General features: G+C 44.6%; 2 protein-coding genes and 1 non-coding gene across 3 annotated transcripts; 2 read left to right on the top strand and 1 right to left on the bottom strand.

Moving 5' to 3' along the window:
* Positions 1–6: 6 nt before the first annotated feature.
* Positions 7–5,682, top strand: Raet1c (retinoic acid early transcript gamma). The gene is made up of 6 exons (XM_087604527.1): positions 7–381; positions 2,252–2,512; positions 2,774–3,022; positions 3,587–3,739; positions 4,325–4,466; positions 5,119–5,682. The coding sequence occupies exons 1-6, from the start codon at positions 66–68 to the stop codon at positions 5,183–5,185; spliced, it is 1,188 nt and encodes a 395-aa protein (XP_087460653.1). The 5' UTR covers positions 7–65; the 3' UTR covers positions 5,186–5,682.
* LOC148006813 (small nucleolar RNA SNORA32) lies at positions 1,005–1,126 on the bottom strand. Its single transcript, XR_015655777.1, has one exon. It is a non-coding gene; the product is annotated as a small nucleolar RNA SNORA32 (small nucleolar RNA).
* On the top strand, positions 5,638–22,844 carry LOC148006812 (uncharacterized). Its single transcript, XM_087596753.1, has 8 exons — positions 5,638–5,671; positions 7,661–7,810; positions 13,792–13,974; positions 14,295–14,408; positions 15,527–15,760; positions 16,026–16,203; positions 16,436–16,677; positions 18,063–22,844. Exons 1-7 carry the CDS (start codon positions 5,638–5,640, stop codon positions 16,671–16,673), a joined length of 1,131 nt encoding a protein of 376 aa, XP_087452879.1. The 3' UTR covers positions 16,674–16,677; positions 18,063–22,844.
* Positions 22,845–27,506: the final 4,662 nt, after the last annotated feature.

The following is a 27,506-nucleotide window of genomic DNA, read 5'->3' as shown; positions in this document are numbered from 1 at the left end:
AGGGGCTGGTTGGTTGATTGGTTTAGAAGTGGGCGGGACAATGAAATCAGCGCATCCTTACTCATATGGAGGGTGGAGTTCAGGCTCCCAGTTTGGCCGGACGGCCTTCCCGCGTGGCTGTGATCCTCACGGAGGGACAAGCAAGCTACAAAGTTCCTGACAATTGCTGGAGTTACAGCCTTGGTGACCGGCATTTTCGTGAATCTCTGAGCGGGATCCTCTGCGGGGCGGCGCAGAATCCTCACGGCTTCTCACAGCTCCGGTCACACCTGTTGCTCAGGGCGGGTATGGCAGAGAACACAGCCGCTGAGCATCCTCTATTCACAGGAGCTTCATGCGTTTTGGTTTTTCTGAGCTGTCTGGGGTCTACGCTGTGCGCTGGTGAGTTGCAATGTCCTGACTGAAGTGGCTGTCGTGGGGGGCGGGGAGGTTGTCGGGATGGCGGGAGGGAAGCAAGTTTGTTGAATAACAGGTAGGGGACGCCCTTGTCCACTCTCTCAAAGGCTCCTCCTGTACATGGTTCCTCCTTCCTGCCTGAAAGATGAGCATCAACAGTTACTCTAAGGCTCTGGCCCGGTCTGTAGAACAACCACCCAGGCCTGTAGAACAAATAAGGAAGGAAGGGAAGATCCCAGTCAATCTGTGGTGAGGCTCACAGTTTTCAGCCACCGGGCTGATTGTATGGGCAAAAAGTGCCAGACCCTGCAGGCAGGATGTCTCAGACAGTTCCCATGGACTTTGCTCTGAAGACTGCCTTCCCCTGGTATTCTTAGCATGCCCAGAGCCATTCTGTGAAGTCTTGTCCTCGAACTTTCTTTCCTACATTTCATGGTATTTTTCCATCAGATCGCAATAGGAACTTCCAGGGACAAGGCAGTCACAACCACTCATGTTATGACCTGTTTTACCCCTTTGTTCTTGTTTTTTTTTTATTTAATTTATATATATATATATTTAATTTTTATTTTATTTTTATTATATTTATTTTTTTATTTTATTTTTAAAAATGTTCCCAACAGGCTAACTGCTAGACAAGTAGCATGTGGAAAACCTAATGGGAATTTTTCTTTATGGTCATGTCCACAGCAAATGAGAAACTGGATTCTAAAAGCCTTGGTAATGACCATTTGTTCTTGTTTTCTTTTAAGGCAGGATTTCACACCATTTCCTAAACTATAGAATTTGCAACAATCCCTTCTCCCCCGGGTCAACCTGCTGGCAGAGAGAAAATCGGTTTTCTTCAGGGAATGACACTAGAAAGATCAAGCCATCCTGGGAAGAACTTGTTCAGGAGTAGTTGACCAACAAATAAGTCATGAAATAGCCTCTGTGTGTGTGTGTGTGTGTGTGTGTGTGTGTGTGTGTGTGTGTGTTGGGGTGTATGTGGTGTTCTTTTGGGCCGATGTTGTATTTTATTTTGCATCTTTTAGTGTAAATATATTACAAACTTGTTAAAAGTTTCTACAATGAAATATTATTGAATTTTACATTCCAGTGCTCCCACAAGCATGTGACAGCAAACTTGCCCAGGCTTCTCTGTCTTGCTTACTTCCTTTTGTAGTCTCCTTCACAGAATAGCTGTAAGGCATTGTGTCTCTTTAGATGTTAGTGAAAGTCTGGGACATCAGGGGCCATAAGCATGCTGGGAAACAAAGACTTAAGGAGAGAGATTGGGGCTTCAAGCAGGTCACAGACAGACAGGTATCTCTCCTTGTGAATGGAATAGGTGTGTGGTTTAATGTGGGGGAAGCTGACCTCTGATGGCCAACAGTGCTGTGTGACAGAGCCCAGTGGGAGCAGGGATGAGCACTGAGCTCACAGCTGGCAGCTCCCCTCTCCAGGACAACTGGGGCATTGCCTCAGGAGCTTCCCTCAACTCCAGGCTCCATGTTGAATTTCCATGTGTTCCATGATGCCTCCCTACCCGTGAGTGTTCAGATATATTTTCATGCCCAGGAATATGGATTTTATCTGACATACTTTATATTCAGTACATGATAGTAGACAATAAGTGTACTTTTGAGATAATCCTGCTGATAACATGGTATGCATTGGGGCAGGGGGAGGGGTGCGACCAACGGGAGACAGCCACTGTTCTCACAGAACAGAAGATGCAGAGATGGTGGGCCTCTTGAATAGAGTCACCTCTTCCTGACCTTTGCCCTTCAGAAGAATGCTTGGGGTCACAGGAACATGTGTCCTATGGCTTTGTGCTCCCAATTTGGAACTCACCTTCATGTTTCTCTCACAGATGTACACTCTCTTAGTTGCAACTTGATCATCAGGTCTCCTACCAAAGCAGAACCTCTCTGGTATGAAGGACAGTGTTCAATGGATGCAATTGATTTCCTTTCTTCTAATAACGTGAACAAGACCATGCCTTTGGGTAACCAGGAGAAGATGGCAAATGCCACCGAAGTGTGGACATGTTTGACCCAGTGGCTAGACCTATTGGGCCAGGACTTAAGGGACAAGGTGTCTGAAATCAAAGTGCACACAACCAAGACCAGTGGTAAGTGTGGGACTGAGCACAGAGGCAGAGATGGTTGGCACGAGAGGAGGGGCAGAGCACATGGAGGAGTGGGATGTGAGTGTCTTTGGGTGAAGGAGCTGAGCACTTGTGGTACTGTGCAGGCCCAGGGTACATAGTGGATAAAAAGAGAAAGTCGTGTGGAAAAGATACTGACACCTAAGCTTGTAGAGAAAGACTTGACCTTGAGGGGTAACGAATGGATCAGAAGGGAAGAATGACAGTGTTGTATGTGACTTGCAGGTCACCCCACTTTATGGGTCACCATGCTTTCTAAGCACAGACACGGACAAATCATTAGTGCTTCCTGGGAATTCAACATCAGTGAGAATTATTCCTTCATCTTGGACCTAAAGAATATGAACTGGATACCAGAGGACATCATGAAAGAATGGAAAGATGATGAGACATTAATGAAACATCTGAATTTGTCCATAGTAGAGTGCAGTCAGAAATTCAATGAATTCTTAAATCAGCACGAGGAAAGAACAAGTAGGTATTACCTGGATTGTCAGAAGGCTCTTCTTCTCATTTCATAGACTGAGTGAGTGATTTCTGGGGAGTGTTCCTGGCTGGGGAGACAGTGATGACCACAGGGATTCCTCAGTCCATCTCACACCCCAGTGTTCCTCACTCCCTGTTAACCAGTGATCCATGCTCTGCATGGCCTGCTGATGAGCCCTAACTCTGTGTGCATCACTGTACACTTCCCGCCCTCTCATCCTCAGGTGTACTGCCCTTCCACCAGCTCCACCATCACTTTTTAAAGGATTTACCATCTTACTCTGGCACAGTTATACACCAGCAATTTCCCCAACATCCAGTGATATCCACAGTTCATTTATCAACTTTTGGGATGGTTTGATAGACATTAACTTTCCTTTGTAATGAAATAAACTCTGCTGAGACATCATTTATACAACTCCCACTCCTCTGTCTACTCAGGACTTTGTAAATAGGTCTGGCATGTGAGTCCCTCTGGCTGCCTTGGGAGAGAAGGTGCTAATGGAGGTGTGTATTTAACTTTATGGAGAACTTTCCTATGTTTTTTTTAAGGATCAAGAACAAGGGCCCCAGATATCACCCAGCCTCCACCTACCAGCCAGGTTTCTTATAAGAAAGTATGGATCCCTTTGGGACTCGTCATCTTCATCAGCTTTATTATTTTCATTTTCATATGTGTGAAGAAGAAGTGTTATACCCGAGGAGGTGAGGAGCAGGCTGGGGTCTCCTCCTGTCCTTGGTAGTGTTGTTTGTCAGGGGACTTGCAATAGGTGTCTCACTGGTTATTAGGGATGGGAATCCTGGTCCTCATACTTGCACAGCAAGTGCCTTTACCCACTGAGCCATCTTACCAGCATCCAACATTGACCTTTTGAGAAACTGATTTCCAGTTCAATAAATTTCCTTCTGCTCAGACCATGAGAATGGAATGAAACCAGCTTGTGAGAACCTCACTTGCAGGCACTCATATCATGACCCATGCAGGGACACTGACTCTACATTCATTCCCAGAACAATTGGAAAGCTGTTTCCACACAGCCAGTTAGGACTGCCCATGAACTCTCTCTGTCTTACTTCCCTTCATGCTACATGCAATAATGGCTGTTGACCCCAGAAATGGGTCTGTCTGAGAAGAGGTTTGGTGACCTGGAGCTCTAAACCATCTTTGTTTGTCAGGGGTCGTGACGTGTAAGGGTAGAAGCTAAGAAGAGACTTCCAGACTTCTGTGCTGGGATCAAGGATGTATTACTTTCACAATCAAAGTGTGTCTCTCACTTCAAACCTCCCTAGGTAGAGAACTTCAGCTGCTCAAGGACTACTGCATCAACTGCCACAAGCCACAGAGGAATGAGGGGCTAGAGGAAACAAGAGGAGAGGTTCCCAACCAGAGAACCAAAATGCTGTCCCAGGAGGAAGATCCTAAGACATTGGGGTAAAAGCATTTATTCAACCAAACATCCATATTACCCCATCCAAGATTCAGGAAACACCTTATAACATAGGGAAGAATAAGTGCAGGAGAAACATAGTTCCCAGGCATGACCTCACTGCTGTGTCTTTGAACTGAACATTTCTGAGAAATTGCATGATGCCTGCACAAGACCTGGCCTGTCAACCATCCCTTCATGGAGCCACAGGGCCTCATAAGCTTCCTCACTCACTGAGAATTTTTCTGCATTTAATGCTGCCAGAGCTGATAGTATTTATTGGTGTGGTCACTACTAAGGAGCCTGTATTCCTGCAAATAACTCCTTGCCCACACTCCTATAAATGAGTCCAAGTTACGTCATTTGATCAATTATTATTACTTTTTAATTTAAAGAAACTTCCCTTGAAAGTAGAGGCACCATGTGGGAGAGGACACCTAAGCAGGAAGTGGGTAGGGGACATGAGAAGTGATTAAAGTGTTGTCATGACCAAATTATCTTACACACATGTATGAACACATCATAGTGAATCCAATTGTGATGCATAATTTATGTGAAATACATTGTTAGAAATTTGGCTATGTTTCATTCTTACTGTGTATCAGTGTTTTGCCTGTATGTATATCTGTATGTAACATGTGTACCTGGTACTTGCAGAGGCCCCAGGAGGGCATCGGATCCTGTGGAACTGGAGTTACACATGGTTTTGAGTACTGGGAGCTGAACGCAGAACCTCTCCAAGAACAGCAAGGGAACTTCTGAGCCTTCTCTCAAACCCTCGAATATTTTTTTCCTTAAAAGATTTTTATTTTGTTTATGTATATGAGTACACTGTCTCTGTCTTCACACACACCAAAGGTGGGAATCAGATCCCATCACAGATCGCTCTGAGCCACTATGTGTTGCTGAGAGTTGAACTCAGGACCTCTGGAAGAGTGAGCAGTTCTCTTAACCGCCCAGCCATCTCTTCAGATTAATAAATTTCTGAAAAAGAAAATATGGCCTAAATATTATTAAATATAGGGGAAGGCCTTAACCAAACTTCACGATAAAGTTGAATGTTTCAGATTCATTCACTGTAAAGTGATCATGGAGTGTAATGGCCAGTTATGACGTCATTTGTAGCATTGGAGCATAAAGGTTTGGTCAGAGGGGCTCACAGTTGTTCTAAGAGAAATGCCAAGTAATACCGCCATATCTAATGAAACCGGTATGAGCTTCACAGTTTTATGTGAGTTTGACAAATTATGGAGCGGTAAGGGAGGAAAGAACCTCGGTTTTAAAATGCTTCCATCAGATCAGGCTGGAGGGAACCCTGTAGGGCATTTTCTTCACAGTAATAACATGCAGCTCACAGCCCATTTCGGTGGTCCTTCCCTATAAGGCTGATGGCTTGTGTATGAGACTGTATGGCTGAGAAGCCATGAGGAGAAATCTAGTAAACAGCACCCATGCATGGCCTCTGCATCAGCTCCTGCCTCCAAGTCCCTGCCCTCTTTGAATCCTGTCCTGACTTCTTTCAAAGGACAAACAGTGATTTGGAAGTGTAAGCCACATAAACTCTTTCCTTCCCAAGTCCCTTTGGTCATGATGTTTTACCACAGGAAAAGTAAACCTAAGTAAGACAGATTGGTACCAAGATAGTGTGTGGTTTTGTTGCAGTAGACCTGGGCATGTGTTTTGGGGAAGTTTCTAGAAGGACTTTGGACCTCTTGGCTAGAAAATCCATTGAGTGTTAAGAGGTACCTGGTCCATGCTTCAGGACCTTAGATGACAGGCATGTTGAAAGCAGTGAAGACAATGGAGGCCTGACTTGTGATGTTCAGGGAAGCAAATGCTACCAAGTCATTTGAATTAAGAATGGATGGCTCGGGGCTGGGGATTTAGCTCAGTGGTAGAGCGCTTACCTAGGAAGCGCAAGGCCCTGGGTTCGATCCCCAGCTCCGAAAAAAAGAACCAAAAAAAAAAAAAAAAAAAAAAAGAATGGATGTTGCTGGGGCTGAAGAATTGGCTGTGATTAACAAGAGTCCAGAACTACTTTAGTGGAACCTTTGCTTTGCTGGGATACTCAATACTCTTCAGCTGGAGCTCAGAACTTAACAGTCATCAGGAGAGAGCAGCTCCACTGAAGTGAGATCATCTGGGAAGGGATTCCTGAGAGTCAGTACACAAGCTGTGTTCAAGACCCGGCCAGTTTCGATCTTGTGAGGTACCTGAACAAGTCAGTGTAAGAGCTAGCCTGGTGTTCCTGGTTTTGAAGATGTGAAGGGGTCATGGAGAACAGCTGAGGCTTGGCACTGTGTGACAGAATTGGAGTCCATGAATAGAGCTCTTCACAGGACACTACTAAAAGTGTGGCTAGAGCAGAAGACTCGAGCTCTTTGGAAATGCCAGTGCCATGAATGAACATTGAGGAAAGCATCAGTGGAAATGGAGTGGAGCAAGCCAGAACCTAGAAGACAGGCTGTCTGTACTCTAGTTGGCGAGCTGGTGATGTAACTCACATGGTGATGGGGAGCCGGGTCTAGGCCAACCTTGGACCCTGTGTATAGTTTTCTATTTATGGCATTCATTGGAGACTCCATAACTGGTCCTATCCTCAATCACGGCTTTCTGTTCAAGCCAGACTCCTCAAGACCTGATTAAGACCTAATTTTAAATTAGGAAAATTAGGAAAGTCCCCTGAGACACAAATAGTGGAAGTTATCCTCCAAGAACAACATATTTGTAACACACACACACACACACACACACACACACACACACACACACCATAAGTAGAACTCAATGACAGATCAAAGTACAAATCGTGCAGACATTTTGAATCTCCACTGAGTTTTCTTTGGGGTTGCTAACAGGAGTCTAGTGAGAGGCTAATTATAGGATCTGGGGTGACTTCTCCAAAGCTGTTTCATTGCAGAGCCCCCCTCAACACAGGCAGTGACTCCTGATGAGAAAATTAGAACAGATTTTAATATGTGCACTTGACCAGCAAGTTTTAAAACCACAGTGAAAAACCTAGTCCTATCTCAACTAGGTAGAACTGCTGAGGAGACGTCTTGCAGCTTCTGCTAAGCTAGGCCTTTAGCAAATACACAAGAACGAGGTGACTGCAATAGTGGAAGTCGTTACCTTGAAAATTTTTGCAACCTGATATTACAGCTAGAACACCTATATGTTCTGACAACTCCTTCTTCAGTGGATGTCAATAAGCTGGAGGGCAAATGGCGAGGAGCCTTCTACTTCAGGGTGACACCACTGCAGCCACAGAGACATTTTAGGAAGCTCAGTGAGCACTTTCTACATCTGATAATTGTGTTTCTGCAGGAAGTGGCACTAATGTGGAAAGGTAAAGTTAAGGAAATCATAGAGTCCAGAGCCCACAGTTAGTGTCAATGAGTATCTGAAGCTCATGATTGGAGTCTGGGAGACTCAGAAGAAGTGTGCACTAAGTTGTAGGGAGAGACCACACCCAACTGAGATGCCTGATAGAGAAACAACTCTAAAATATTATAGCACCAGGTGAAGGTACCATGGAAAAAGACTCCATGCACATACCCTGAAAGACAATGAATCAAGCAGAGGCCCCCAGTGGTAGACAGACACATCGTCCCCATACAGTAACTGAGTACTAAGTTCCAGGAGCATGAGCCATGACTGAAGGGTGTTCATGGAAATTTGGAGATTCTGTTAGGATGAGGTCCATTCTGTTCCCATGTTCCTCTTTGGTACAAAGTGAGTATCTCCAACAGGGGCCCTGTGGGATTGCTAGACAGCACAAGCCACAGAAACATGTGAGGCATTCTGAAAGTTCACATGCCAGTGTCTGGGAGGGATCAGGTCAGATACAGAGATGACAGGCTTCCTTCTAATGATTCAACAGGGGAAAGGTGAAGTCATCTTTTCAGTTTCTGTGTACTTCTGTCTGTCAGGGGAATTGATTGTTTCTTTGTTTGTTAGACACGGAGCTGAAAATCACACAGTCCTGATGGTGAGTCGTCCTCTCTGGAAAGAGCATTAAGCTGTGGCGTGCCCTTAACCTGTGCACGGAAAACATTCTTTATTTTTTATTTTTATTTTTTTAGACATGTTTTCTCTTGGTAGCCCTGGTTGTCCTGGAACTCGTGTACAGAATAGTGGCCATGAAGGCAGAAATTAGCCTCCCTCTGCTTCTCTAGTGCTGGGAGCAAAGGCTGGCACTTCCCCTGCCTGACAAGAATACTCTTTAAACATTTATCTGTTTCATGAATCAAGGAATGGCCTAAAAAGCAGAGCACTCAGTAATGTGTGATGTCATTTTCAAATCGGCAATGTGTCCACTGTTCAATTCAAAACTGAATGGGCACTCAGAGGCTTGCATTCATCTCCTGGGTCTGCTAGAATGGGAAATCAAAGAGTGACATCTGCTGGCCCACGTCAGAATCTCCTGGACTCTGACAGTAAACATGGGATAACAAAAAACCCAGGATATCAAAAACTATTCTCAACAACATCAGAAATTCTGGGGGATCACCATCCCTGATCTCAAGCTGTATTACAGAGCAATAGTGATAAAAACTGTATGGTATTGGTACAGAGACAGGCAGGTAGATCCATGGAATAGACTTGAAGACATTGAAATAAACTCACCCTTTTATGGTCACTTGATCTTTGAAGAAGAAGCCAAAACTGTCCAGAGGGAAAAACAAAGCCTTTTCAACAAATGGTGGTGGATCAATTGGTGAATAGGATGCAGAAGAATGTGAAGTGATTCATTTGTATCTCCTTAGACTCTAGTCCAAGTGGATCAATGACCTCCACATAAAACCAGATACACTGAATGCAGTAGAAGAATAAGTGGGAAATATCCTGAACAGAATACCAATGTCTCAGGCTCCAATATCAACAATTGGCAAATGGGACCTCTTAAAAATGAAAGCTTCTTTAAAGCAAAGTATACTGTCAATAGGACAAAATGGCAATCCACCAACTGGGAAAAGGTCTTTATCAACATGAACTCAGATAGAGGTCTAATATCCTAAATATACAAAATCTCAAAAGTTTGACTCCAGAGAACCAATAACCCCATTAAAAGTGGGGTACAGAGCTGAATGATGAATTCTCAAATGAGGAAAATATCGCATGTCTGAGAAGCACCTAAAGAAATGTCCAACATCCTTAGTTGTCTGGGAAAGAAACTCAGAACATCCCTGAGCTTCCACCTCAAATGTGTCAGAATGGCTAAGATCAAAAATTCACGCAACTGAAGATGGTGGCGATGATGCGAAGGAAAAGGAACATTCCTTCATTGCTGGTGGGATCACAAGCTGGTAGAAACACTCTGGAAGTCAATCTGGTGTTTCCTCAGAAAACTGGAAATAGTTTTACCTGAAGTCCCAGTTTTACCACTAGTGGGCATATACCCCAAAAAGGGCTCCTGCACATAATAAAGACATCTGTTCTACTATGTTCATAGCTTCCTTATTTATAGCAACCAGAAGGAGGGATCAACCCAGCAGCCCCATGATGAAAGAATGGATACAGAAAGTGTGATACAGTTACAGAAGGGAGTACTACGCAGCTATTAAAAATGATAACTTCATGAAACAATTAGGGAAATGGGTGGAACTAGAAAATACCATCCTGAGGGAGGGAACCCAGACCCAAAAACACACACATGCTATGAACCCACCGGTAAGTGGCTATTAGCCCAAAAACTTGGAATACCCAAGTTACAAATCACAAACTCACATGGAGCTAAACAAGAAGGAAGACCAAACTGTAGATGCTTCAGTCCTCCGTGGAAGAGGGAACAAAATGGTCAGTTGAGGAGGATTAACCTCCTGACAGAGAGAGGAGGGAAGACGTTCAAGACGGAGCAGGTATGTGAAGAGACAGGAGAGCAGTTCAGGGCGACAGGGAAAGGAATAGAAATGTGTAGCTGCGTGGGGTATAGAACAAGAGGGACCACTATACAGTCCCAGACACCAGGGAAGCTGGAGGTTCCCAGGACCCACTGTGGATGGCATTAGTAGAAATACCCAACAGAGAGGAGACAGAACCTGAGGAGACCCCGTGGATTAGGTAGACATGGTGCCAGTCGAGGGACGCGGCCTCCCACCCATCTCAAGGTTTTCAACCCAGAATTGTTCCTGCCTAAAGAAAATGCAGGGACAAAATGTGGAGCAGAGAGTGAGGGAAAGGCCATCCAGAGACTGCCCCTCCTTGGGATCCATCCCAAACCCATACATTATTACTGATACCAAGAATATCTTCCTACAGGAGCCTAGTATGACTGTCCTCTGAGAGGCTCTGCCAGCACGTGACTAATGCAGAAACAGATACAGCCAACCATCAGACTGAGGAGAGGGACTCCAATGGAAGAGCCTGGGAAAGGACTGAAGGAGCTGAAGGGGATTGCAACCCCATAGGAAGAACAACAATATCAACTCACTGGACACGCAGAGCTCCCAGGGACTCCACCATTATCCAAAGAGTGCACATGAATGGGTCCATGACTCCAGCTACATATGTAGAAGACAACTGCATATCTGGCATCAATCGGATCAGGAAACCCTTGGTCCTGTGCAGGCCTGATGCCCCAGCACAGGGGGATGCTTCAGAGTTGAGGTGGGTGTGAGTGGGTGGGTGTGTGGGTGAAGGAGCACCCTCATAGGAGCAGGGTGGAGGGGGGATAAGATAGGGCGGTTGCAGAAGGGGAACCAGGGAAAGTAGGTAACATTTGAAATGTAATTAAATAAAATAACCCATAATGAAAAAACCAGCAAATCCAACTTCAAAAAAATTTAATTAAAACAAAAAAAATCACGTGTGTTGGAACCATGAGCACTCAATTGAATACACTTATTTTTATAGAGGGTGGGACCAAAGAGCAGAGGTCTAAAGGCTTCACACAGACTACATCATCAAGCTGTGAGGAAACCTTCCATCTCACAGGCCCAGGCTCTTCCTCACGTGATGCTGACTGTCCCAGCCGTCCTCAGGGGCTCAGGAGAACATGACCTTAAGACATCGTTAGTCCAAATACTAAAGAACATGGAACAATCTTGGACAGAGGAAAGCAGTTGAAGGGGAGGCATCCAGTGTCCAGGGATTAGAAGGAAAATTTTCATAAAGTTCACGGTAACCAAAGTGGCCCAGAGACTGTATGCAGTCGCTTGTAAGTTCTTAATTATATTCTCCATAGGAGAAAACTAGGAAATAAAACAATCTCCAAAGAGACAACATATTTCTTAATTTTTACATTTAGGTATTTTGCTGTAGGTGTGCTGGGGACAACATAGGATGACAGGGACTGCCAGCAGTAGGCTGGGATGGAGACATCTCAGAAGCCCACAGCAGCTCCTTGTAAAGTAGGGTGGCGTTTGGGACCCTAAGAAGCAGGAGACAGATCCCTCCAGAGGACCCGCCATCTGAAATAAGAGGCTACCTGAAGTAGGACAGAATGGAGACATCTCAGTAGCCCGCAGCAGCTCTTTGTAAAAACTGGCTGTTCCCATTTCTCCTAACCTTAGCCCTGGACAATGGCTGTATAGATTTCATTTGTGCCTGACTGCCTTTCAGTTGGCCTTGGTATGCATAATTTTTCTATTATATCTGACCTTTCTACTTCTTTCTCCTTCTGCTCTGGTGAATTCTGTGAAACTAGATGTTCCTTGATGTTATGATTCTTAGACAATTGGAAATTGAGGCATAGGGGCATAGCACAGCACAGTCCTAATGGCCCAGGTGGATGCCCTGTGTTCTTATCTTGGAAACAATGGAATAACTGCACAATTGTAGTTCCAGATTAATGCTTGGCTTGCAAAGAAACTTTAAAGAAATTATTAGAAAGTGAATTAGAGCCAACATTGGGACCCTAAGAAATGAAAAAGTTATTGAAGTTAGGAAATAAGTTTTACATAACATTTGAGAGTGGTTCCTAGATAAGAAAGTATAGAATATATAAAATTATATACTAGTAAACTAAGTCAAAATTCTGGGACTGTTATGAGAGTTATGGTGTGCAAGGAACAGAAAGCTAGCAGAACCACTGAGGTAAGGTTAACTTGATTCTTTATGGCCACTGCCTGACAGCTTTGCCTATGTCATTTATCAGTAGAGCTTCACAGGAAATGCAAGTAGCTGACCTCAGAGCTTTGAGCTCTGAAGTATAATAAGTCAAAAGTTAAAGTTAAAGATCCCATTTGAACAACAATGCCAACCAACCAGAGCTTCCAGGGACTTAGCCACTACTGAAAGACTATGCATGGACTGACCCTGGGCTCCAACCTCATAGGTAGCAATGGATAGTCTAGTAAGAGCACCAGTGGAAGGGGAAGCCCTTGGTCCTGCCAAGACTGAACCCTCAGTGAATGTGATTGTTGGGGGGAGGGCGGTAATGGGGGGAGGATGGGAAGAGGAAGCCCATATAGAAGGGGAGGGGTAGGTGTGAGGGGGATGTTGGCCTGGAACCGGGAAGAGGAATAACAATTGAAATGTAAATAAGAAATACTCAAGTTAATAAAGATGGGAAAAAAAAAAAAAAAAAGAAGTGCACTCAGACAGGAACAGAATGTAGATCTCTCCTGAGAGACACAGCCAGAACACAGAAAATACATAAGCGAATGCCATCATTAAACCACTGAACTGAGATCGGGACCCCCACTGAAGGAATCAGAGAAAGGACTGGAATATCTTGAAGGGGCTTGAGATCCCATATGAACAACAATGCCCACCAACCAGAGCTTCCAGGGACTAAGACACTACCCAAAGATTATACATGGACCGACCCTGGGCTCCAACCTCATAGGTAGCAATGAATAGCCTAGTAAGAGCACGAGTGGAAGGGGAAGCCCTTGGTCCTGGCAAGACTGAACCCCCCAGTGAACGGGATTGTTGTGGGGAGGGCGGTAATGGGGGGAGGATGGGAAGGGGAACACCCATAGAGAAGGGGAGGGGGATGTTGGCCCGGAAACCGGGAAAAGGAATAACAATCGAAATGTAAATAAGAAATACCCGTTAATAAAGATAGAAAAAAAAAACAACTTAAATTTTAGACAAATGACTTTAGTATATAAATTTGATTTTGTTTTTATACAGAATATAAAGATTTTCCTCATTAATCTCTCATGTGAATTGGATTACAGGCCAGAAGGAAGACACATTTGGCGCACAAAATACACCTCCTATGTGTGGCACTGGTGACAAATGGTGTCCTGCCCTGCATGTAGATTAAAGGGCTGCCCCCACTGTCTGCGGTTTGGTCACGTGAACCTTAAGGAATTTGCTGGGCGGGTAGGCTTCATTCTGGTTCTGGGACTTGGCTATGAGCCTCCTTCATCCTCTAAGGATTTCACCCTTTACCTACTTCAGTTGTAGGCGTGGGCTTCTCTTTACCTTTGATACCTTCTCCACCTCAGCCGCAGCCACTTTCTGTCCGCTGCTTCAGGCCGCCGCTGTCGACCTTCACTCTGGACTGGTCATTTTGTTTCTTTACCCTGTGCCCAAGGAACCCTGAGGGCGCAGCTGCAGGTGAGTGAGATGAAGGGGTGGCCAATGCGAAAGTCCTGAAAAAGTAGGCTTAGTATTCAGGTCACAGTAGCAAACTCCACGGGACCTCGGGGACCTCAGGGACCTCTGCATGTGCGACTGAGGACCAGAGCTACCAGGTCCTATAGGGATTCCCAGAAACAAGTAGGAAAAGGTGCACTAGGAGCCTGCAAGGCTGGAGCATGGAAAGCCCAGAGTTCACAGTCCAGGTGCCTGGAACTTTCCCAGTTCTGTGCGCTGGGTCCTGTGCGGTGCGGTACTGAGGATTCCTGATTTTCTCAGCAGCTCTGGTCACACCCTAGGTCGCCTGGGCTCAGAAAGGACCATGGCAAAGAGAGTCACCACCAAGTGCAATCTTTCTCTGAGTCTGGGCCTTTTTGTGCTCCTGAATTTTCTGGGGACCGCGATGCTAGAAGGTGAGTTCCTAGGGTCTACACGGAGGGGGTCTACGTGGAGGGGGTTGGGGCACTGAACAAGGACCTGGCTAAGTCAGGAAGTTCCCTCAGTCCTGAGCTACCAGGAATCTCCTAGGCTTCTTCTCCACTTCATCAACTCAGCAACTGGGGACCCTGGTTCTGCCTGCCTCTACTCCCCTCCCCCACGCTGCACATAGAAGTTCTGAAAAAAAAAAAAACGTTATGGCAGGAGGGCATAGCGGGACTACAGGGTTGAAGGTTACATCTGACAGAAAAGAGTACTTGGTGATGTCCTCAGCACCACTGGGGTCCTTAGGAAGGAAGTCTAAAAACCGGTCTCTGGGACTGGATATGCTGGGCACAGTGCTGAGCCCTCCAAGGGAAAGGCTCAGACAGCTGACCTGGATCTAAGGCAGGCTGTGCTCTGAAGACTGCCTTCCTGGGGATTCCTCACAAGCTCTGCACCATTTCAGAATCTGTTTGTACTTGAGCTTTCTTTCCTACCTTCCCATCCACTGTCTCATGGTATCTCCCAGAATAGTGGGAAAGAAAGGTTTAAGGAGATACATTGGGCCTTCACCAGACAGACAGGTATCTCTCCTTGTGAATGGATTAGGTGTGTGGTTTAATGTGGGGGAATCTGAGTTCTGATGGCCAACAGTGCTGTGTGACAGAGCCCAGTGGGAGCAGGGATGAGCACTGAAGTCATAGCTGGCAGCTGCCCTCTCCAGGACAACTGGGGCATTGCCTCAGGAGCTTCCCTCAACACCAGGCTCCATGTTGAATTTCCATGTGTTCTATGATGCCTCCCTTCCCCCTGTGTGTTCAGATAGATTTTCATCCCCAGGAACATGGATGTTATCTGACAGATTTTATACTTCAGTATTGATGTAGACAATAAATGAACTTGCAAGATAAATCTCCCTGGTGACATGTATGCCTTTGAGGAGTTCTAAGACAGTTAACTATGGCATAGAATTAGTATCCAGAAGCTGCTGAAACTCTTGATTAGAGGCTTCTCCCCCTGATCCATCAGAGAGATTCTGAGTGCTAGAAAAGCATGACTCCTATGGACCCCTGCTCCTACTGTGGACCTCACCTGCCTGTTTCTCTCACAGGTACAGACTCTCTAAGTTGTACCTTCACTGTCAAGTACAGATCCTCACCTGGACAGTGCTCAGTGAATGGAAAGACTCTCCTTCTTTTTGATGATGAAAGACAGAATTCACCTGTGGGTAAACCTGAAAAGAAGGGAAATGCCACTAAGGTGTGCAATGATTTGAACCAAAGCCTGAAAGACATTTTTCAGAAGATGACGAACCTGGTGTCAGGGCTGTTTGATCAGTCCAAGGGTGAGTATGAGACAGAATGCAAAGACAGAGATTATGAATGAGGAAGAGGAAGAACAGAGCATATGCAGGAAGGGGCTGTGGATGTGTCTGCATGTAAGAGCTGAATATTGACCCAACCTTCAGGTACATGGCACCCAATGTGTAAGAAACAGCAAGTCAGTGAGGAAAGAATACAGACCCCTAAGCATGTACAGAGCGACGGGACCACTGAGGGAGGATGATTGTATAAAGGGTGGAAGATGATGGTGTTTGGTGTCATTTGCAGGTAATCACACCTTGCAGGTCACTGTACAATCTCAATATAATCAAGGAATATTCATGGATGGATGCTGGGCCTTCACGATTGATAGACAGTATCCCTTCTACTTTTACCCAAAAAACCTGATCTGGAGAGAGAGTCATCCTGATGCCAGCAGGACCATGAGTCAATGGCAGAATAACAGGCAAGTAGCCCAGAGTCTCAGGACGTGCTCCATGGGGGATTTCAGCCAGTGCCTCAGGAAATTGTTGACAGACTCCAGAGAAGTGCCAAGTAAGTAGTTATGTAGATGATCACGAGGAAACACCCACAGAGTGGGGAAGGCAAGACTATTCTCCTGAAAACTGTGATGATTTCCCTGTATGGATATCAGAATATGTGTATGATCAGCCTAAAGCTTTTCTCATTTTTCTCAGGATCAACAATAACGACCTTGGATACCACCCAGCCTTCATCTGCCATCCAGATTCCACCCACAGTGGACAGTGCCTCATCTGTGTTCACCACCTGGAGTCAATATATATTTGTATTGATTCTATGTTTAGCAATATTAATCATCAATGCATTGATGCCTTAGGTGCCTTTGTGGTTGCTACGATGGTAAAGAAAAAAGTAAGGAAGGGGCTGGGCTCACTCTTCTTCTTGGTATATTAATCAGGTAAGGACACAGGAGAGGGGTCCCAATGGTCTAACGCAAGCCACTCTCTATCTGAGTACTAGAATGAAGTCTCAGTTTAGTCTTCAACCTCCTCTCCAGAGTAATGTTGGAGATGATGATTGTTGGGCACAGGAGGAAGGCAGAGTCAGCATAACTCTACAGTCAGCAGAGGATGAACCAGGAATGTCCTCGTGAGGGGACAGAGAATCCATAGTCCAAGGTTCCAAATGAGATACAAGGAAACCCTAAATGAGATGCTCCCTCCTCATAACAAACAAAAGTTACCATTAGACTGTGATTAAAGGTCTGTTTTTTTTTTTCTGGGGTGGACATGATCCAGTGCAGTAATTCTTATGCCCAGGGCCACGTGTGTACATCAACAGCTCCTGATTTAGGCCAGCCCTTAATACAGAAGGATCAGATTGAGCAGAGCATTCAAGAAGTCGGTTGACCTGTAATCTGAGCACTCAGGCAGCTCAGTGAGAACGACCACCAAATTCAGGGCCAGCCTGGGCTGCATAGTTGAATCTTGTCCAAAGAATGAAGAAAACTGCAAAGTCCACTCATTTAACTTGGTCCCTCTACCTAGGCACAATTCCATGCAGGTGAAACTGTGACTCCAAGTCTCTGTCCTCTGAAGTTGAAGCCAAGTTCAGTCAGGGAATGTGGGCCGAGTGCTCACCACTGACATTCTTGGCTTTTTCCAAATACATAAGAAAGTAAACATATAATTTGTGTAGAAAATGTCAATGTTCTTAGTATTTTAATGTGTTCTAAAAATTTTTCCATATACTCATAGGTTGATAATTCAATGTCAGGTGATCTTTCACATATTTAAGTCAATATAATTATTTTTAATAACTTATGTTGCATAAAAATTTTAAATTCACTTGTATACATCTGCAGACCTACATTTCCTTTGTGTGGGAACCTGAGGCAGGAGGATTGCCACAAGATTTCAAGCTTGTTGTCAATTACATTCTAAGCTTGGGTTTGGCTTGAGGGATATAGAGAAGCCTTGACTCCTAAGAATTAAAAAAAAAGATAGAAAGAAGGAAAGAAAAGTAAAAGTCCAGCAAATACAGACAGAGTTATATTTTGCTGGCTTCCTATATTTTCTGATATTTCATGTTTCCTGACTTTTTTTATATTTCCTTTTTATTCACAATTTTTGGTGTATTCGACTTTCAGCTCCAGAAAATCTTAAGCCCCATCTTACCTGAGCTTGTGGTGGGAAAAAATATCTAGAAAAAAAATAACGGAGAAAAGGATTGGGAACTGAGTCTGGTCTGTGATGAGGGCGAGTGTCTGGGAGAGGGACGTAGAGTGGGTGCTGCAGCTGATGCCCAGGAACTCACTGTAAGCCTTATCCCTTTTTGTCACAGGTGCTCCCTGCTGTAGTCTGATCCGCAGTCTTCATCATCAGCTGTGTCAGGTGACACTTGAACATTGCCTGTGGCTTCTTCCTCAAAGTCTCAAACATAAGTATGTCTGATGGCATCTCTGAAATCTGTGCTGTTGACTTTGGACCAAACTGTTGGGAACCCAGGAGACTGATGGCGGTCAGTGCCTCACTCCCCAGAGCATCAGGGTGCCCTAGGCCATCGCTTTAAGCACTTTCTCTTGCTCTGTTCATTCTGCTTTCTTATTCTTGGATGGAGGCGTCATGGAGATCAAGGCAGCTCTAGCTCTAAATTATTGGTTGCTGTACAGAACAGGGGCTTGCCCTGGTGATTTCATTTTACCAGGAGAAGTTGGCTCCCTTCTGAGTGCAGAGCAGATGTTGGGTGACAGGACACCTTCCTGTTAGCACAGACACATGCCAGGCAAATACCACCCACGAGGCAAAGGCTGGTAGTTAATGTAATCCTAAAGGTAAAAGTGCGTCACCTCTACTCTTATCAAAATTGGTTGGAAGCAGTGAGCACAAGTGCATCTCAATCTACATCAGAGAATCAGGTCTGAGGATTTATCCCACCCTCACGTGGAGCCCTACAGGGTCACCTAACCCTGCAATAGTTATGTCACCACAGGCTTGCCCCCTGGCTGTTTGTGTCAGGGAACCTGCAGGCTGGGAACTCCTGGCCATATTAAGCCCTCAGCTCTGTCCACACTGCTAATGTCTCCTCCTTGAATCACTGTCTGACAGCTCATCTGCTGCTCATGCAAATGTGGGTCTGCATCTCACCTGCTGGATCCTCAGTCCTGCACCTCACCTGTGCAGTTCACTCAGTGCTGAGGCCTGGTGCAGCCCTGCAGCCCTGCAGCTCTCCATGAGCTTCGTTCGTAGCTCCTCTAACCACCTGCATTGAGTCTGTCTGTGTGTCTGTTATCCCTCTGTCTCTGCCTCCAGTCTGGTCTCTTTAAACTCCAATGGCAACTCTTTCACTCTTCTGCAGTCATTCTGTGACCTAAGGCCATAAGAAAACTGTGTGGTGTTCAATGTGTGATGTGAGAGTCTACCTCATAATTAAGACTGGAATAAGAGCGCTAGGGGCTGGCTAGTTGCCAGTGGTAAATAGGACTACCTGGCAATTACAGCCAGCGAATTGGATGGAGCTGGTAAATTAAGACATAGATGTGAACACCTATTTTTCCTGGCATAGCTCACTCTTGATTTCCTCACAATATTATAAACATCCAGTGAATAAACAGACCATTGGCAAAGAAATTGGAAACACACAACCTTTGTTCAAAGAAATGCATTGTCTGGTGATAGAAATCAAATTCAGCATCCCTACCAAACCCTGGCCAACAGAGACTAAGCTTGCTCCACTGATCCAATGCCTGCCTCACAGTTCAGTGCAACCTCACACTGTTCAGGGTGAGATCTGACCAAGGTAAGTGGATTAGGGGCGCCTTCCATCAGCTTCTCAGGATGAACGGGTTAGCAAAAATAAATAAATAAACAGTAAGAGAAGTGAGCAAACCTCAGATCACACATGTATGACCATTTATATCTAGGGTGGTCATAAAATTTTATGATATTATGAATTTATGGTGTGTAAAAGAAAACTAAGAAAATTGGTAGCTAGGGTAAGAAACATGAGTATCAGAGTAAAGGAAGATAAATCCCCAAGCAGTGTTGGGTCCAGGGCCGCACAGGGCCACAGATGATGGTCACAGTCTTAGACTATATGGCTCTACCATGCCAGGAACTCAGAGGGGCCTGGCACAGGCATCCAAATGTTTCAACCACAGTGGACAAGGATATAAACATTTTAGTGAGGAACAAGGGACAATGAGACAGCTTAGTCCTACAGTCCTTACAAACATGAGGACCTGAGATTCCTCCTCAGAACCCATGCACTCTGTGATGGCACATGCTTGTAATCCCAGTGTAGGGAACAGAGAGAGACAAGTGCATCTCTGGGGATTCCTCCTCAGCCAGAGTAGTTGAATTGGTGAGTTTCAGTAGAGAAGAGCGCAAGATACAGTGTGCATGGCATCCTGGGAACTGACATCCTAAGGTAATGAGTATTCTCTGAAGTATGAGTATATGAACAAGCATAGGCACATGTGTATACACACACACAGACACACACACACACACTCACACAGAGAGAGAGAGAGAGAGAGACAGACAGACAGACAGACAGACACACACACACACACACACACACAGAGAGAGAGAGAGAGAGAGAGAGAGAGAGAGAGAGAGAGAGAGAGATACAGATTCTGAACTCAAACACAGGTAGTCACTTCTACAGAGGCAATATCCTGACGAGAAAGAAGTGTTTTCATACTAGTTATGAGATATCACCTGGGCTTGTCTTCTTGGCCATTTGTATGTTTGTATTTGAATACATAAGAAGGGAATCGGTCTGGTCTTCTTAAATAGCAAGTTTCATAGAACCTTTTTCAACCACTGATCTTTGTTTCCTGGGGTGGGCAGGATTTACCTTTTAATTGTGTAAGGAATCAGGAAGAACTGAATCAGAGTCCAAACATTGGAATGTGGTTATTAAAAGAGAATATTTTGATTTTATTTTTGAGGGAGGGACACTTTGTCTGCATAGCTGCCCTGACAATGGGTAGATCATGCCATGAAAATGAGGCAGACCACTTTTTATTGGAAGGGCTGTATTGCTGAGAACAGTGCATTGAGAGCCCTGTGTGGGGTCGCTGAGCTCTCAAGGGGTCCTAGGACCATAAATCTTAAGAAGGGATTGACCTACGTTTTGCAGAGGGAAAGGTTGGTTGTTGCATGAGTTTGAAGGCCAGACTCTGACATCACTCAGAGATCCAGTGGTCCTTGCTGCTGACAGTAGGTGTTGGCGCAGACGGTAGTGATGTATGGCACTATCTACATTTTAGTGACTTCTAATCTAGACGACAGACACCATACTGGAGGGTTAAGTGAGACCAGCCAAAGTCAGCACAGAGTCAAAGACACCACAGACATAGACTGTGAGAAGGAATAGTGAACTGTCACGGAAAGAATGTGTAAACATGTCCACAACACTCCCAGGAACCCAATTGATTGCAGGTGGGGAGCTCTTTCCTCAGCGGATCCCTCAGGGGCAGGCCTTATCATGACTACAGTTGGAGGGATGAGCAGGACCTGACAGGAGCTGGTTCAGACATCTCCCATGGTCTTGCACCTCATGGGAGAAATTTCAGAGAAATTTAACACACTACTTTAATTTAAACTGGAGAATACTGGGCAAATATGGGGTCAGAGTGTGAACTGCACTTTTCGTAGTATTCAGTGTCAGGCGTGGGCATCTGTCCCAAACATTATTGACACTCAAGGGTCTCATCATCTAGGGAGAGGTGGGTGTGGAGGAAATGTATATTGTGCAAACATCAAATGGGTGATAGACTTAGAATTGGGAATAATTTAGGATTGTAGAAGAGGATAAATTAGAAGGGGAGGGAGTTAAGATCTTCAGTTCTCTCAGTTGAACCAGGTCCTGGTGAGAATCCGGGATGCAGCTGGTACACTTTTAAGTTTATATTATTTGTAGCTGTAGTTTTGGACAAGTCTATGAGACCATGTAGATAGCACCAGCTTCGTTGTGTAGTTCACAGATGTATTTTTATAGTGGTTACTTTCAGGGGTGTAGGAGAGTTTCAAGGAAACTTTGTCCTTATTTCTCATCCACAGATCCTATTCTGGATAATGGTATTTCTCTGTGAAATGACCCTAAAATTGAACGCTGGGATCTCCACATCCTCTCTGTAGTTCTCATATCCTTTTAGAGCTATCCCCCTGTCAGCTATGCTGGGACATAGACAACCTGGTGGTGAAGGTGAAAATCACTGCTGTCAGCCCAGCCCTTGATCCTCATTGCTTTAGGCCTCTAGCTGTGGCCATTGCAAACTCAGAAAGTCAGTTACACCAGACTTGAAGAACAGGTAGTGGTTTTAGTCTGTTGCATAGCTTTTAGGAGTGACCAGCTCACAGCTCAAGACACCTATGAATGTGGCCAAATTAAATGCAGAGACTTCTAAAAGTTATTTTGAGGCAGTTTTGCAAATATATTTTGGGAACTGGATTGTCTCTTCCTCAAGCCTGAATTAGGACATCACTTTGTGTTACAACATTGAAAGATTAGACCCTTCTGAGGAATAATTATGAACAAAATCAGATTCTAAATCAATGTTGACTATGACAAAATTGTATTGTGAATTTGAATGCCCGATAAACTGAGAAAAAAATTACAAGCAATAATTTTGCCACACTATAAATGTAATTAAAGATGTTTTACTTTTTAAATCATACAGTTTGGAATAAACTGCAACAAGCCCACAGACCTACTTTTTTACAGTCCCTTAGAAGGGCTTTATTATAAACTTACCTTCCAAATCTTTCATAGCAATAAGCACATTCTATTCATCAGAAATTTGTACTCTCACTAGGATTATTTTTTGTGGTAGGTGGGGGTCTGATTCCTTCTTTGTAAGTTGTAATTTAGTCTTCTCTTCCTAGAGATATAAACCCTGAACACAGCAAACCTCCCCATGTTTTGCCTTTTACAAATTGGTCTTAGATGCACAGTGCTACCAAGTATTCCATTGTCATTGGTTAATATGCATTTTTGCACCAAGGTTCAAAACCTGGTGGCATTGCTTGTGTAATGCTGATGTTTCCTTTTTTCTTCACAAACTGAAAATAATCTAGTGTGTTAGATTTGTTTGTATCATATGCATTAAAAGAAATTTGAACTAAGCTTGTGTATTCCATTGCTTCCTTAGCAGCCACTTTAAGTTATACCCTTTGAGGGACATTATCATGTAAAGACATCTCACAACACCTACCTGTAGGTGGAGAAGAGTTATAACAAATCAGAGACACAGACACACAGCTAGGCCTGGCCTAGAAACGATGGAAAGCCTTGCATGTGTGGACAGGAGTTCCTGGACAGACATGAACCCACAAAAGCTAACTGAGCAATCCTCAGTGATGTGAGATGCTGAGGAGCCCAGATCCTGAGACATATTTTCAAGGGCCATCTTCAGTCCCCTTAGGAACCAATTACTGTCTATGTCCTTTTGTGTCCTAACTTTTTTGTGACTCTTAGAAATGTCTTTAAAATACACGGAGAAACGCTCTTATTTCACCAACCTAAAAGCTTAGAATTTTATCAGACGTGATATGGGCACAGAGCTGAGGTTCGACAAAATTGATACAACACATCTTCCTGCTGTGTATACAGATTCATTTGAGAGATTATTGATTCATGACTTTCCTTGTCTCTTCACTACAGAAAGTTCATAAATAGAGAAGTATCATGTAAAAATATGGGTAACCTAAATCTGTGGTCACTTTGGCAACCACATGATGGTCATGGTCTTTCATATTTGTCTCCAGAATAAAGTGGCTCTTACCCTTTGAAAGAAGGGTTCTTTTTCTAAGACATGGACGTTATTGGCTATTTTGCCTCTCAAGTGTAGTGGAAATCTTTCCCTGGGTTCGACTCTGCTTGTAAGCTTGGTGTATGTTGTAAACTTTGGACTACTTCATATCTTTGTAAATCTTTAGGGCCAGAAACTGCCCCGGCCCCCTTCTGAGGAGCTCCAGCAGCCAGATCCCTCCCCCCAGACCTCCCTAATTGTTGTAAGGGTGCTCCAGCCTCTATAAGAGTCACAGAGTTTATCTCTAGCTCCTCAACATGAGAGTACCCAGGTTACGCTCACTTTAGGAGGAAAATTTGAACAAAGGACAATTCCTGAATAGAAAAACACATGAATCCCTGAACCTCCCACAGAATCAGACAATTCATGCATAATCCCTGAGCTTTCCCAAGATCAGGACTTGAAATCCCTCCAATCTTCACCCTGGACACCTCCAACCTAGGAAGCTCTGTCCTCAGGCAACCATATATAACCCCTTCCCTTGGTCAAACCAGGCTGCCCACTCCCTCTCAGGAGCTGTGGCAGCCACTCCTGGAATTGTAACTCAGTGCCCTGGATTGCTAATAAATCTCTTTCATGAAATTTGCTGCCTGTGACTCTATTGTCAGAGGATGGCAAGAACCAATGAAGACAAGAAGGGAAGAATTGAGGAAGAGGAGAAGGCTGAGGCTTTGTGTGGAAATTTAATGTTTCCAACTTTTATTTTTAATGCTGGTTCCTAAATGTTTTAATCTCTCTTGCACCCTATGACCTACTGGAGGTAGTGGGAAAGAAATGATATGGGGGACATGGGGGGGAAGTAGACCTGTTTAGAAAGGTTCTTTAGAGCAACTCCTGTCTGTGTTGTCTGGAAGTCATCAGTTCTGTTCACAGGTTAGGGCAGCAGCCTGATGCACTCGCAAACACTTTACAGATGCACCAGCAGTCTAGTTCCATAGAGCCAGGAGAGCAAACAGGAATTAGCAGCAGTGGCACTACCTAGCAGAGACAACCAGGCCTCAGCCTTGGCTCAAGCAGGAGGATGGACCAGGAGGGACGCCAGGAGATGTTTTGGCTGTGACTCTCTTGGGGAATGGAAAATCAGTGAAGGTGTGAGACGCAAACATTATATAGCTAGCTGTACCAGCAAGCCAAGGTTTGTCCCCTTCACTCTGTCACATGTCCTGTATGTGTCTTGCTTTAGCACAGCTCTTGTCTTAGTATGTGATCTAATCAGCCCAAGTTGACAGTGTCAACAAATTGGAGCTCAACTATGGATGCTGTAAGGATAACCAATCCATGTGTGTTGTTAGTAAAGACTCTTTTACCATGTGTCCTGTCATGTGTGTGCTATAGCAGAGCATCTACTCTCCTTTGTCTGCCCTAGAGAAATGTTTCTTTATGAGTCTGTCTTGGTCTTTCACCTGAGTTCACTTCGGGATACTCCACTCCTTCAAGTGTTTGCCCCAGCAAAACAGCACCTAACACAATTGACTTTCCAAAGAAGCGTTAAGTTTCCACTTCACCTGAGATCCTCAGCTATTGGGGGATATCCTCCACTGGGAGCTGCAATGCCTCTGCTGAGGAGGCTTCATCTCGAAGCTGTGTGGTTCCTGAGCTCCAGTGTCTCAGGATATCCTTCTGTTAGGACACTGTGCCACCTCAGAGCTATGTGCTGCCTTGGCTCCCCTATCTCAGGATACCTTTCCATTGGGTACCTTCTCCTTTCAGAGCTGTGTGGTTCTTGAACTTCTGAGTCTGAAGACATCATCCCATCCAAGCAGAAACTCCAACAGAAGAAATGCCCAGCACTGTAATAGCAATCACAAAGAGCATGTACCAGAATCAGTTTTCATCAAAGTGCATACTTACTAGACACAAAGGTGCCTCAGGAACAGAGCTCATGCAGCACCTGGATAGGTACCCAGAGAAGTCAGGAATGAACAGTAAAGCCTCGTAGGGAGCCTTAGGTTAGAAACAAAAGCTTCTGTAGCTTAAGGAAATGTTTTGAGGGAGAGGGGCAGCTCCCTAATGTTCTGGTTAAATGTTCTGCAGCAAGAGTGAGGGAAAGGCCACACTTAGGTAAAAGAAGTGCATGAGAGAACCCTGCAGGCTGAGACAGGGGAGAAAAACAAAGGGAGGTCAGAGGGTGGGAAAGTGGAAAGCAGTGTCAGGCAGAGGGAGACTGGTGGCGAAAGAGCCAGAGTTTGAGCAGGGTTTAGTGAGAGGATTTGCTGGGGTGCACAGGGCAACTCTCTCACACATGAGGATCCTGTCACATAGCCATGAAGGCTTAGCTATAGTAATCACAGAATGCTTGTCTGAATCATCACCAGAGAGGTGATTGAGAATAGAGCTGATATGCCATCAGTAAGGTAGTGCTCTCTGTTAGAGAATGTGTCCTAAGGAACAATGGTTACAATGAAATAAGTGTTTTCTTTGGGAAGTACTGAACATCAGATCTAGCCAGATTTTGAGAATACTTCATAGAGTGAATTGGAAGGCACTATGCCTAAGAGACAGCGTTAGTCCTACCTAACACAACACTGAGTCTGAAAGTGCCCACTAGGTTGTCAGACCCAAGCTCTCCACAGTTACTCACAAGCCATGTCTCCTTTCTGGACATCCTAAGAGAAGAACTCTTCTGAAATGTGGGGCTGGAACTTAGCTTCATGGCAGAGAAACTGCACAGATAGTTTTCCTAGATCAACCCCAAAGAGAGAGTCTGAACACTTGCAACCTGAAACTGACTTCAAGTCAGCTCTGAGAGTGTGCTGGCTATTTATATGTGGACTTCACACAGCATGGAGTTATCATAGTGTAAGGGGTCCCCACAAGACTGGACTGTAGGCAATTCTCCACGACATTTATTACTTTAATGATTCATAGGGGAGGGCTCTAACCCTTGTGGGTGCGGCCACCCTTGGGCTGGTAGTCCTATGTTCAACAAGTAGGCAGAATGAGCAAGCCATGGGGAGCAAGCATTAAGCAGTTCCCTCCACAGCATCTGATTCACTTCCTGCTAAGGACGGTGTCCTGAGTTCCTTCAGTGACAGACTAAGATGTACAACTCTAAGCCAAATAAACCTTTTCATCACAAATAGGATTTCCTCATGGTCACACAGCAGTAGTAACCCTAACTAAGACAGAAATTGGTACAGGATTATAGAGGACTGCTGTCAAGACCTCATGATGCATTGTGGGAAGGACTTGTTATATATATATATATATGGTCTAGAAATGTCACCAAGTGTAGAGAGCTCAGTGGGCTGCTCTATAATAGGATGGATGGGAAAATATTAAGAGCAATGCAGATGATGGAGGCCTCACTTGCCAATTTTCAAAGGGAAGCAAAGACCCAACCAAGCCATTAGTGCTAACAGTCTGTGGTGTCTGCTCAGCTATAGCTCAAGAACCTGGATTTTCTTGAAGAGGTCCAGGATTCAAGTCATTCCCAGCCCCCACAGGTGGCTCACAACCACACGTAATGACAGCACAGAGGATCCTCTCTACTTGATGGGCACCAGCCTTTAAGACACAAGCTAATCACCTGGTAACACTGTTTGTTTGTAAGACTTGTATTAGGTCAAGGTTGCATAACATCACATTTATAATAACCAATTTGAGGCATTTTTAAATGTCTCATGAATTGAAAGCAGAAACAAACTTACATAGTCTCTTGTTTGCATACAATCAACTTAAATGAACTCTCTTTGGGGGACTTTATCATGTAAACATGTATAGCACAATATTGAATGCAAAAGAGGAAGACAAACGTATCAATTCATAGTCAGGGGTCACAGCTGCACCCGAAGACCAAATGGCACACGAGCAATTTCCTGAAAACACTTATGAGAACTCTACTGTGATACTCACAGGACACAGGGATGGTATTGTTTAATAGTTGTTTGACTGGAGAAAAAACCAAGACAATATTCAAAGCACACACCAGAACTTGATAGGACATGGGAGGGGAGTCACATTTAGAT

Source organism: Rattus norvegicus, chromosome 1 (assembly GCF_021556685.1).
Source record: "Rattus norvegicus strain SHRSP/BbbUtx chromosome 1, alternate assembly SHRSP_T2T, whole genome shotgun sequence".
Taxonomy (NCBI): domain Eukaryota; kingdom Metazoa; phylum Chordata; class Mammalia; order Rodentia; family Muridae; genus Rattus; species Rattus norvegicus.
The sequence above is the reverse complement of the archived record's forward strand: the minus strand, read 5'-3'. Positions and strand labels throughout refer to the sequence as shown.